The 12,845-nt window shown below is 37.3% G+C and overlaps 1 protein-coding gene across 5 annotated transcripts in view; it reads left to right on the forward strand.

Moving 5' to 3' along the window:
- The window catches only part of LOC111150798 (ribosomal protein S6 kinase C1), a 178,508-nt gene that overhangs the window by 131,988 nt on the left and 33,675 nt on the right, over positions 1 to 12,845 (forward strand). For all 5 annotated transcript variants that reach the window (XM_022508403.1, XM_022508405.1, XM_022508406.1 and 2 more), the window contains 2 exons: positions 1,879 to 1,926; positions 3,175 to 3,307. In XM_022508403.1, coding sequence (XP_022364111.1) covers positions 1,879 to 1,926; positions 3,175 to 3,307 — 181 coding nt within the window. The remainder of the gene's footprint in view (positions 1 to 1,878; positions 1,927 to 3,174; positions 3,308 to 12,845) is intronic.

The raw sequence follows: 12,845 nt of genomic DNA on the forward strand, positions 1-12,845 counted from the left end.
ATTCATAGTGATGAGGGAGCATTTTGGTGGTGGAGGTGTTACATGGTTGGTGGTGTTACTCAGTACTGTAGGAGGAGAAACAGGGTTTGGTTTTATTTCTAGTGGGGACAGGGCTTTGACAAGAGGAAGCGGTGAGTTCAGAAGGCATCTGTGGGAATATTCAGTTGCATTTAAATGAAGACTTACATAGTGTAGGTCAAACACTTATTAAGGAAGTTCAAAGATGAGGTGGTCACCATCGCTTCAAATTCATCATATCTAACATGGTATTTACTGTCTTCTTCTCAGGCTGGTCCCGCATCTTCTCACCATTCTTTCATTTTCCCAAGCTTGACATCTTTTTTTCATCCTTGACTCTCAGATCTGTGGAGGGGAACCCCAAAGCCCTCTTTACAATGTTTGTAGGTGTTTGTGATGTAAATACTCTGGACATGGCCCATTGCAGATAGTGGTTACTTTTGTGCTGCCCTGGCAGAGATGAAGAGCTCCAGCGGAGACCACATGGGCCAGCAAAGCCAAAAATCTTTACTATCTGGATCTCTATAGAAAAAATATGCCAACTTCTGCTATTGTGTCTCCAAAATAATAAAATAATACCATGGTAGAATAATTATCTCTAGTCATTCCTTCTATCCATCAAGATGGGTTCGGGGAAGAAGTAGTCTGAGGGGGCAGTGTGTGAGATCGTGCATGGTCTTGAGGTAATTTTTTGGACTTGGGTTTTTTTTCTGAATGAGAGGAGTGGTGTGATGTAACTTATGTTTTTAAAAGAAAACACTGGCTGCTATTTGGAGAATAGACCATAGAGCAACAAATAAGGAAGCAGAGAAATCTGTTGGGAGGCCATTGTTATAATCCAGGTAAATCTTTGAATCAGGGTAGTAGCTGTGCAAGTGAGTTCACATTTTGGATACATTTTGAACATGGAGCTGACAGGATTTGCTGATGGAAAAAGAGGAGCTAGGATGAGTCTTGGATGAAGAAGCAGTACCAAAAGGGGGTCTTAAGTTGGAGCTTGAGTTATTGAGATCACATTATACCACGTTGCTACATAAGGGATTTTAAGAAGAAAATTAAGACTTTAGCAATGTCTGTAAATTTTTTTTTTTTACTTCTTCTTAACCATATATGTTCCATGAGGAAAAATTCTTTGTGTAAAATAATTTTTCCTTTTAAGCAATATATTTCATTTTTTTAAAAGATTTATTTAAGAGAGAGAGCACGCATACAAGCAGGGAGGGCAGAGGCAGAGGGAGAGGGAGTGGGAGAAGCAGACTCCCCACTGAGCAGGGAGCCAACATGGGGCTCGATCCTAGGACCCTGAGATCATGACCTGAGCCGAAGGCAGATGCTTAACCGACTGAGCCACCCAGCTGCCCCTTAATCAATATATTTTAAAACAAATCCAGGAAAACACAGAAATGTTTCTAAAATATGGAATTTTTAGAAAAGGAAACTATAATAAAACCTTAGATAAGACTGTTAATCCTGTGATTTGGTGGCTTAAAAAACAAAACAAAACACCTATTCAGAAATTAATTTTGGTGGAGTCAGTTCCAGCATTTATCCCCAAACCCTTAAAGTATAGTTTCAAAAACTTTCTTACAAGTCGGGGCTCCTGGGTGGCTCAGTGGGTTAAAGCCTCTGCCTTCGGCTCAGGTCAGGATCCCAGGGTCCTGGGATCAAGCCCCGCATCAGGCTCTTTGCTCAGCGGGGAGCCTGCTTCCCCCTCTCTCTCTGCCTGCTTCTCTGCCTACTTGTGATCTCTGTCTGTCAAACAAATAAATAAATAAAATCTTAAAACAAAACAAAACAAAAACTTACAAGTCAATGTTTCATTGTACTGTGAATAAATTATTACTCATGTCTTTTGTGTAGGTTTTACTTGTAATGGACACAAGGACAGAACAGACATTCATTTTAAAAGTAAGTAGAATTTGTATGTTTAATGAAATTTAGGCATTTATCTTTAAATTATGCTTCTGAAAGAAAAAAATATTTAATATTTTTTCCTGGGTGTTTGGGTGTTATATTATATTTGGATGTCTTATTTGTGGTGATCTATATTTATTTTACTTTCTGTTCTTTATCATAGTTGATAAATATAGCATACATTTAAAAAGAGTTGTAGGTCATAGAGTATGGAGGTAATAGTTTGAATAAGTTGAAGACTCATCCCCTGCTGTTTAAATATATAGTGTATACTTTAAACACATCTCTAATACTATTATTTGTGAAGATTGCATACAACTTACCTTTGATTATGATTATATCCTAAAGAGCTGAAATTTTGCCTGTAAGTCTCTGTTTCAGGTATTTGGGAAAGTTATCTACATCCCTGGTCCTCTTTCTCTCTCTCTCTCTTTTTTTTTTTTTTCAAACTAAATTCAATTTTATTTCTTTGTATAACAATTTCTAACTAAATGAACAAGGAGAGAAAAAACCCTGGATTTGTAATTTCAAAATTGAAATGGATTGTGACAGTACATATTCTAAAATATCCTAATTTAACAATTTCCATAGCATCTAGAAATAATCATTCAGATGAGTTTTATATTTCTTTTTCAGATACTTTTTCTTTTACTAACCGCGTGGCAATAAGTCACATTGACATATACTGAAATGAATTTCTTTGCATGTCTACTTTATCACTGGCATTTCCCCGGATCTTTAAACCAGGCTTTGACACCAGACGCTACCCACACCTAGTTCCTTTGGAGAAACTTAAAGTAGTCTTTATACTTTTTTGACATTAAACTTTCAAATCGCCTGTTTAATCTAGGAATACCTTTTGTGTCTCAGAAATTTGAATCATCTCACAGTGTCTACTGCTTTGAAGGTAGAGATAGATAATATATGTAAAATAAAACTTAAGAAAAGGTCATAGAGAAATAACTGTGTGTCATCCTGATGACTTAGTTTGAGAGCATCTCTAATAAAAACACTGACCCACGTAATTGATTTTAATGGCAGCTTTGTGGCATCTTCCGTTCTCTGGATTCACGCCAGATGCCATCAGCAGAGCCTCCAGGGACTGAGGGGCATAGAGCAGCAGATGAGTGGTTTCTCTGAAGCCCAGAGTAACTCGGATAGATTAGTTTGGTTGATAAACACAGAGCACAGCAGGCTCCAAAGGCAACTGAGGGTACAACTGACCTTTTTGTTCTCTGTCAGGGTCTAAGGAAAAGCAGTGAATACAGCAGGAACAGAAAGACCATCATCCCCCGCTGCGTACCCAACATGGTGTGTCTGCACAAGTACATCATTTCTGAGGAGTCCGTGTTTCTCGTGCTGCAGCATGCGGAAGGTTAGTTTGTGGTTTAAAATTGTTTACGGAGCGAAGAGTGTCATCTCCTTAGTTTTTCAGTGTCTATAATGTCCTTTTTTTACTTCTGTCATTGCGTGGGCAGATAAAACATACGAAACCCATGTAAGAAACCATCCTCTTTCCTTTGCTCTCTTTGAGTTGTCAGGGAAAATGACAACCCCAGGTGAACAGGAGGTTTCATTTGAACTACAGTAACATTCTTAGATACACATAACTACTTACTTTCTCCTAGAATTGAGCTACTGTGATGAGCACGTTAAGGTGAATGTGTGCTAAAAGAGCTAGGTTTTATTTTAGGGATTTTATTTTGTTCTCTTGTTCTCTGCTAAAAGGATACATTAATGTTAGATGACGAAAATAAAAAGCATCCCCTGAAGAATTAATTAATTACCTCCTTTTTTAGAATGCATGGGTATTTGCTTAACATTTAACATTACCTAGTTATCCTGATCTGGGTTTTTACGAATACAGCCATTGGCATCACATATGGGTACAAAGCAGAGGCATGGTGCTCTGCCTTCAAACTATTGATGAAACTTCAGCTCATGGTAAAGGGAACAGGTGGCAAAAAAGTACTATGTTTTGATTTGTTTTTGCCCTTTAACACCTGAATTTAAATAAATAGTCTTTTATTTAGAATGACTGAATATAGCATATAAATATAAATCCACATAATGAATATAGGCTTTTGGCCTTAAGAGGTATTTTTAAAATAGTGAAAAAATTTTAAATTATTTCTCAGGTTTCACGAAGGTGTTATTTTTATTTTTACATTACTGAGAATAAAGAATTGTTGTGTTTTACTAATAGGCATGACATTTGAATTTAATGCATTTTTCCCAGAAAATGAGTCATTGCTTTGTGGAATGAGGTCTTTATGATAACTAATGCAAGATTTTTGACGGGGGCAATAAACTATTAATATTGTTTATTATGAAGTATAGCACAAGATAACTACAGATGGAGGGAAGACCTCCATATGTAGTATTTAATAGGAAATTCAGAAGGGGCTCCATGGTCTCTCAGGTATTAAGAGAGTTAATTGCGTGTGTGAATTGGATAACTAATTCACCTTTGTTCAGACATTATAGACAGCTTTTATCTGAGGATACCAGTGCATTACAGACATTATTGAATTAGAGGTCATGTCATCTGATAGCGAAATACAGCCACCTCTGGTGTGGAACAAAATAACTTGCGTAGTAATAATCCATAATAATTTAGAACAAGGTCAGTAGGATGAATGTAATTATAGTCAATATTCTATTACCCAGTGTGGATTATTCATGTTGGAGATTATCTGTGGCAAATTTTCGATTCTAGTTTGCCTCTGCTGTTGGCAGCTTCTTCCTGCTCATTCTCTTCCTTCTCCAGAACACGCTTCAGTTTTTCTTCTGCCATCTTCTCACTTTCTCTGATACCCCTTAAAGCTGATATTTCAACTGATTTTACTTTAATATTGAGAAAATCTTTATAATCTTTTTGAAAGCCATGTGTCTAGATTTAGATTATCTTTACCAAGCTTCTTTTCCTTTATTGTTGGCCTCAGCTGGCTTTGAATGGCTACATGATTTTGAATTTTGAATTTTGAATAATCTACATGATTATTTAAACTTGGTGGGGGAGGATCTCTTTTTGACTGTTGATTTCAGGTGTCTGCTGCTTGATTTTAAGATTTTATAACACAGAGATATTATATGACAGTGCAAGTAGGAACTGCACATTCATTTAATATTCAGCAAATTTATTGAGCATGTATTATGTACTAGACTCTCTCTTTGGTGAACAAGACAGGAAGAGAGCTTGCCCCTTTGCAACTTACATTCTTGTGATGAGTTTTCAAACAGAAAACCAAAAGCATGATAATACTGATGAATAATAGGGAGTGCACTGGTCTCTAACAAAGTGAGCTTTAAAAAAATGAACACCTGGGGAACTACTTTAGATGAGCTAGTCAAGGAAGCCTGCTCCAAAAAGGCAACATTTAAGAGGAGTTTTGAATGACAAAAGAAATAATCATTTGGATGAAATTGGGAAGCACATTGTAAGTACAGGCATCTGTAAGAAACCAAAGGCAAAAAGGCAAAAACATGAACAAGAAAGGAGACCGTTTGGTTGGAGTGTAGTAGGTGAGGGCAGTCGTGGTCTCTGAGACTCTAGAAATAGGCAGGAGTCTTGTACTGCAGGGAAAGAACTTTGGCTTTTATTCAAGTGCATTGGGAAACCAGTGGGTCTCTAAAGCAGTGGCGAGATCTGATTTACATTTTAAGAAAGATCGCTCTGGCTTTTGTATAGGGAATGGATTATAAAGGGCAAGGAATAGTAATCAGTCAGTGCATGGTCTAGACAAGAGGTGATGATGGCATGGCTTTCTGGAATTCTAGCCGCTGTGCTTTGAGGGTAGGCTCTGGGATCTGTGATAGATTCTAAGTTAGGGAGAGAAGAATATAGGCGACTTTTTTGGCTTTAGCTTGAGCAATCAGGTGAACTTTATGATGGGCGGTGTGCTATGTTTTATATAGTGGTGTTTGTTACTTCTGTGAATTAGAAGTCGTGCATATATCATACACACATTGCTTTTATATGTGTAAATAGCTGTTCCTAAAAATCAGTGTTGAACAGTTGTTTTCTCTTTTATGAATGCTTGAATATTTATGATGTGCGGCTTTAGCTTCCTTATGGTTACAGGACTATTCAAGATTCAGGTAAATCTCTTGGACTCATTTTCCTTCCACTTTTAATTCATTTAATCAGAAATATATTGGTGCTTACTGGGATACAGGCTCAGTTCTAACATGGCAGTGAACAAAACTGATGAAGACTTTGCCCACATGGAGCTTAGTATCGAGAGGCAGAACCAACAAGCAAATACATGTCAGATGGAGATAAGTTCTGTGGTGAAAGTTACATAAAAGAAGGGGAAAGGGGATGCTGAAGGGGTGAGGTGGGAGTTACTGTTTTATCTAGAGTGGTCACTTCATTAAGAAAGGGATATTTGGCCAGTGACCTGAAGAAAGTGAGGGAGGAGCATTGTGGATATGTGAGGGAATAGTATCTCAGCAAGGGAGAACAGTTAGACTTGGAGCCAAGACAACTATCATATGATCTCCCTGATATGAAGGAGAGGAGATGCAACATCGGGGGTTAAGGGGGTAGGAGAAGAGTAAATGAAACAAGATGGGATCGGGAGGGAGACAAATCATAAGTGACTCTCAATCTCACAAAACAAACTGAGGGTTGATGGGGGGAGGGGTGTTGGGAGGGGGGGTGGGGTTATGGACATTGGGGAGGGTATGTGCTATGGTGAGTGCTGTGAAGTGTGTAAACCTGGCGATTCACAGACCTGTACCCCTGGGGATAAAAATATATTATATGTTTATAAAAAATAAAATTTAAGTAAAAAAAAAAAAGAAATAGCAAGGTTACTGTGGCTGGAGCAGAATGGGAAGAGCTTGGAGGTAGGGAGGCAGGTGGGAAGATCCTCTGTGGTCTTAATAGGCCACTTTAGGGGGCACCTGGGTGGCTCAGTGGGTTAAGCCTCTGCCTTCAGCTCAGGTCATGATCTCTGGATCCTGGGATCGAGCCCCATATCAGGCTCTTTGCTTGGCAGAGAGCCTGCTTCCCTTTCTCTCTCTGCCTGCCTCTCTGCCTACTTGTGATCTCTCTCTGTCAAATAAATAAATAAAATCTTAAAAAAAAAATAGGCCACTTTAGGAACTTGACTTTTTTTTTTTTTTAAGAATGAACATGGAGGGAGGGATTCAGGGGCAGAGGGAGAGAGAGAATCTCAAGTAGGCTCCATGCCCCAGTGTGGAGCCCAATACGGGGCTTGGTCTCACAACCCCAAAATCATGATCTGAGCCAGAATCAAGAGTCAGACCCTTAACTGATTGAGCCACTCAGGTGCTCCAAGAACTTGGTTTTTCTTCTGACTAGATAGGAGGTGGTTGAGGGATATTGAGCAAAGGAATGACGAGATAGCAATCACTCTGGCTGCTCTGTGGAAAATGTTGTCTAGGAGGGCAAAGGCAAAAGCAGGAGACCAGTATGGACATTTTTGCAGCAATCCAGTTGAAAATAATTGTGGCTTGCGCAAAGTGTTAGTGGTAGAGGTGGTGAGAAATGGTCATTAGATTCTGAATCTGTTTTGAAGTTAGAACTGACATGATTCTGCTTTACATGCCTGCAAGGTTTTCGGCTCACAGAACTGAAAGAATGGAATTCCCATTTACTAAGATGGGGAAAGCTATGGGAGGGGTGGATTTAGAGGACAAAATCAGGGATTCAGTTTTGGACCTGTGAGTATGAGATGCTTCTGAGATGTCCGGGTGGCATTGAGTAGGCATTTGGATATACCAGGCGGGATTTTAGGAGAGAGATTGAAAATGTTTATTGTTCCTATTAATGAATCCCTTATTTTAACTCTGGAGAAGAAAAGGTGAGAAAATAATTATATTTAGTGCAGGCCACATGCGTTATTAAAACTTTGAGTTCCTAAGAATTAGGGATTATGTCATTTCCATCATCTGTATCCCAGCATTTAGGAGAATACTTGGTACATAGAAGATGCTCAGTGTATAATTGCCTGATACTGAGTAGGTCAGAGAAAAGGTGAAATGCCTAGGTTGGAAGGAATGCCGGCAAGTGTGGATACACCAGATAGGCGGGGGATGGGAAAGAGTTTTGCACCAAGTCACTTGGGGACTCGAGGGGTGAAATGATTCTCTTTTTATTAACTGGTTTTTTTTCAAAAAAATTTATGAAACTAATATATGAAGCAATATTTTTGAACTACGTATAGAAGTATATAAAGTAAAAATAAAAATTCTTCCTTCCTAGTCACTTTAATGCCCAGTTCCACTCTCTAGAAATAGGGGAAAATTTCCAATGTGTATAAACATATACTTTCCACCTGTCTGGTTAAATAAAACGGATCTTACAAATTGTTCTATGGCTTGTTTCCTTCCCCATCTTAACAATGTACCTTCGACAGCTTTCCTTGTCAGTACATACAGGTCTGCATTAAGACCAGTGTAGTGGTTAGAAACAAGGATTCTAGAGCCAGACTACATTAGTTTGTGTGACCTTGGGCAAGGTGTTTAATGTTTTTGTGCCTCCATTTCCTTATCTATAAAATAGGGATGATAATTATCTACCTCATACAGTTGATGGGAGGATTAAGTAGTTGATACATGTAAAGCACTTAGTGCCTGGCACCTGGTAAACTGTGTGTCTTTCCAAATGTTGCTCTTGCTGTTTTGAATAAAGAATATTTGGTTGTACTGATACTATAATTTATTTAACTCCTCCCTTAATAATTGGTGTTTAAATTGTTTCTAGTACTTTTTCCTGTATATCTTTGTGTATTTTTGTTTTCTTTTTTGAGAACTATTTATAGCATGCATTTCTTGACGTAGAATTGCTGGTTCAAAAAATGATTTTGATCATTGTTCCAGCAGTATTTTATCGTACATATTAAAGTCAAGTCCTAATTCTGGTCAAGCAAATTTAACAAATATTCTTTGCAGTCTTTCAGAAAACCAATAAATTAAAATTTAATAAGAGTTTTTATTAAACTTTATGAATTACTGATTTCATTAGCTTAAAATAGCTAATATCTCTAAGTTTTATATGCTTCAGTGAGGCTTATAAAAGGTATCATTCATATTTCTGAAATGTTAAAAATTATAAATATGTTAGGTATTTTCTACTTATATTTTGAGAGATTTTTTTAAAGGATAATGTTTTTAATGTTATAATTATAATTGTAATAATAATTACAATTATACTGTTGACATTTGTGTAAGTTTGTCTATTAGGCCTGATCTTAATTGATAGAAAGTAAAACACACTCAGCTTTTGTGGGTGCACTATTTCAAAGGAAATAATGTGTTCTTATAAGTTTTGTGGTTTTCGTGATTTTGTCATTGAAAAAAAGTATGGGATAGGACCAAAATTTTGTTTCCATAGTTCCATATCAAACATTAAATTTAACTGGGCACCCAGCAAAGAATGGAGAAGGGCTAAAACAGTTTCATTCTTTTTTGAAAAATGCAGAGTTTTTATAATTCATTCTAGGGTACTTGTTTAGGTTAGGAACAAATGTCATGAAGATAGTGCCAACCATCACATTTATGAATTCTATGTAATAATGAGAAGAATAGAAATTAAGGGAGATGACATATTTGACTAAACAAATTGGTCAGCTTGCTATCATTCAGTAAAGGCAAGTTGCTGTGAAGATGGCATTACACAGGCTTATAGGAGTAGATTCTGGTATAGCCTATCTATAAAGGAGTTTCTCAACATGTATCAGAAGCACTAAACATATTCATGCTTTTTGATCTAGTCTTTTCATTTCTGGAGTTCTGTCCTGACGAAATTATCAAGGATGTTAAGTACTTCATGTAAAAGTACATATTATTTTAGTTATAAAATAGTAAAAGATTGGAAACAGTGTAAATGTCCAACAGTAGATGAACATGTAAATGCCTCATAGTGTCTGTCACATGGTTATGTTATATAGCCACTGAAGTTCATGGTCTCATGAAAATTAGAAAATGTTTATGATGTGATGTTAGTCACAAACAAAAAGTCTGGAAATAAATGTACAAATAGTTAATAGTGTTTTTTAAAAAAGATTTATCCATTTATTAGAGAGGGAGGGAGAGCGCTTGAGTGTACTCTCATGAATGGGGGTAGGACAGAGGGGAGAGAGAGACGTCCAAGCGGATTTCCTGCTGAGCATGGAGCCCAGTGTGCGGCTATATCCCATGACCCATGAGATCATGATCTGAGCCAAAATCAAGAGTCAAATGCTTAACTAACTGAACCACCCAGGCACCTGTAGTTAATAGTTTTGTGTTATTATTGTATTTGTATTATATTGTTATAAATAGATTTGTATTATTTTGAATTTTTCTCTTCTGTTCTTTTTTGTATTTAATTTTTTTGAGACCATATATTTGTTTTAAAGCAGAAAGGAAGCATGACCCAAAATAATGACTAATATTTATAGACCCTTATTCTTAAAAGATTTTCAAACTACTTGGGAAGATGTCATCTTTTTATAACCCGATTTAATAACTATTTATTTAATACCTATTATTTTACATGCTAGGCAGAATCCTCTCCTTGTAGTTTTGAAACCCTGTAGTCTGGTATAGGAGATGGTAAAAGTATAGAAGTATGAAAGTAATATTACCATGAAACAGCACATTTTAAATGTTGTAAGAGGGACTGAGTGATATAAAAGATTCAGAGAATCTGAATCCACTGAGGGCATGTCAAAAAATTGGTAAAAGAAAACAAATTCCTGAGGAACCATCAAGAATGGTTAGGATTGGGACGCCTGGGTGGCTCAGTTGGTTGGACGACTGCCTTCAGCTCAGGTCATGATCCCGGAGTTCCGGGATCGAGTCCCGCATCGGGCTCCCAGCTCCATGGGGAGTCTGCTTCTCCCTCTGACCTTCTCGCTCATGCTCTCTCTCACTGTCTCTCTCTCAAATAAATAAATAAAATCTTAAAAAAAAAAGAAAAGAATGGTTAGGATTTTCACAAGTAGATATTGGAGAAACTAATAAAAAAAAAAATTCTTTAAGTGGTAGGTATAGTTTGAGCAAAAGCCCAGCATGGGTTATATTTGGAGGAATCCAGATAATCAGATGAATTATTTGGTGAGTTGAAGGGGAGGACCGCATCATAGCTTGACACATTGTATTACCGAGGGGTTCAGTGCCTCTGTAGAGTTGGTACATACATTATTTAGTAGGTGGAGGGAATTTGGGTTCTTGAATGGAGAAATAATATAAGTCTGTGCTAAAATGGAAGATTAGTGGGTAGCAATTAGTATGATAGAATGATACGGAAAGGAGTTAAAGCAGGGATCTAGTTGTAGCCATAAAGTTATTCCAAGAAGCAGATTGACCAGAGGAATCAGTAGAAGAGGAAGACGGCATAAAATATTATGGACATGTCCTATAGGACTCGGAAACTTGCCCAAAAGAACAAGGGAGGAAAAATAATCTAAGATTGGCTTGAAGGTCAGAGAGAGGAAGTGATGGGGGAGAAGGAGGAGAAAGAATTTAAGGACATTGAATTTTAGATTTCAGCAGTTCATCCAGGTGAACTTGGCCTAAGAATGTATACAACTTCTCTTAGAACTTCGCTGGGTACTGTTTCTTGCTGTTATTGGAACTTTGCAACCGCAAAGACTATCTACTTTGTGTTGGCACATCTCATTCTAATGAGTTACCATTTGTGAGTTGAAGCAGCACTGACTGAGTGCCCATCCTGTCCTGCACACTGTTTAGGCAGTAGATACAGAAAGATGAAAAAGATGGTCCTGTTCTCACAGTCGTCCCCATCTAGGAGAATGGAAAACAACATACATTGTTTCAGTTGGACTGCTTACAAGAATCCCAGCTCCGGGTTCAGGCTTTATTGTTAGTGTGCCACAACAGACGTATTTGTGATAAGAGGAATGTGGCTATTGTTGTCAGATGATGAAGAAAATGATGGAATCAATGCATAGCTTCTTTTGTGAGTTTCAAAGCTATATACGAACCTTAAATTTTATTTGAATATGGGGAAATACGAAACACTAAGTATAATCTAGTGAGGACAGAAAGTTAGCTAAGAAAAAGGAGAGGGAAAAGTTAAACACCATAATGTCCAATACTCCTAATTATTGTCCAAATGGGAGAAGATTATTAACTGGGTCACAGGGAGAGATGTCTCAGTATCTTAGGATTAATTTTATGACAGTTATCCTTTACTATACATTTACTTTATAGTAGGCACAGTACTGGGGCTATTTACTGAGTTCCTCTAAATGAAATGAAATGCCAAGTACAAAAGGATTTTTTTGGATGCTTCCACTAACCTTTTTATACATATAATTGACTGTCAGAGATTATTTCTCTTAAGATTGTTACCCTTGGTATAGGATGCTTAATAAGGACATTAAAAATGTGCCGGGAAAAAAAAGTTGCCTTCTTCATGTTAATGAGGGATTTATTTTTAACACATTATTTCCCATTTTTGGAAGCTACGGTTAACATCGTCACAAAGTATGCATCTGCAGTTATCGTTTATAAGATTTCTAGATCAAATTTAACTATTATAATACAATGAAGCTTTGGTAGGTTTTTGATACTTATAGTTATTTGTTCAAAGATTCTAATGAGCAAAACAGGTGGAGTTTTTAATGGTTAACATAACACAAAAAGAAAAATAAGGGGAAATAACTAGTAAGTATTCCTGGTAAAGCATCGGCTTCCTTTATGTTTATTTGATTTCTGTGATTTCTTTGAAATTGATTTTTTTTAAAAAAGATTTTATTTATTTATTTGACAGAGAGATCACAAGTAGGCAGAGAGGCAGGCAGAGAGACAGGGGGAAGCAGGCTCCCTGCTGAGCAGAGAGCCTGATGCGGGGCTAGATCCCAGGACCCTGAGATCATGACCCGAGCTGAAGGCAGAGGCTTTAACCCACTGAGCCACCCAGGCGCCCCTGA

Source organism: Enhydra lutris, unplaced genomic scaffold, assembly GCF_002288905.1.
Source record: "Enhydra lutris kenyoni isolate GAN:26980312 unplaced genomic scaffold, ASM228890v2 scaffoldscaffold24, whole genome shotgun sequence".
NCBI classification, from domain to species: Eukaryota; Metazoa; Chordata; class Mammalia; order Carnivora; family Mustelidae; genus Enhydra; species Enhydra lutris.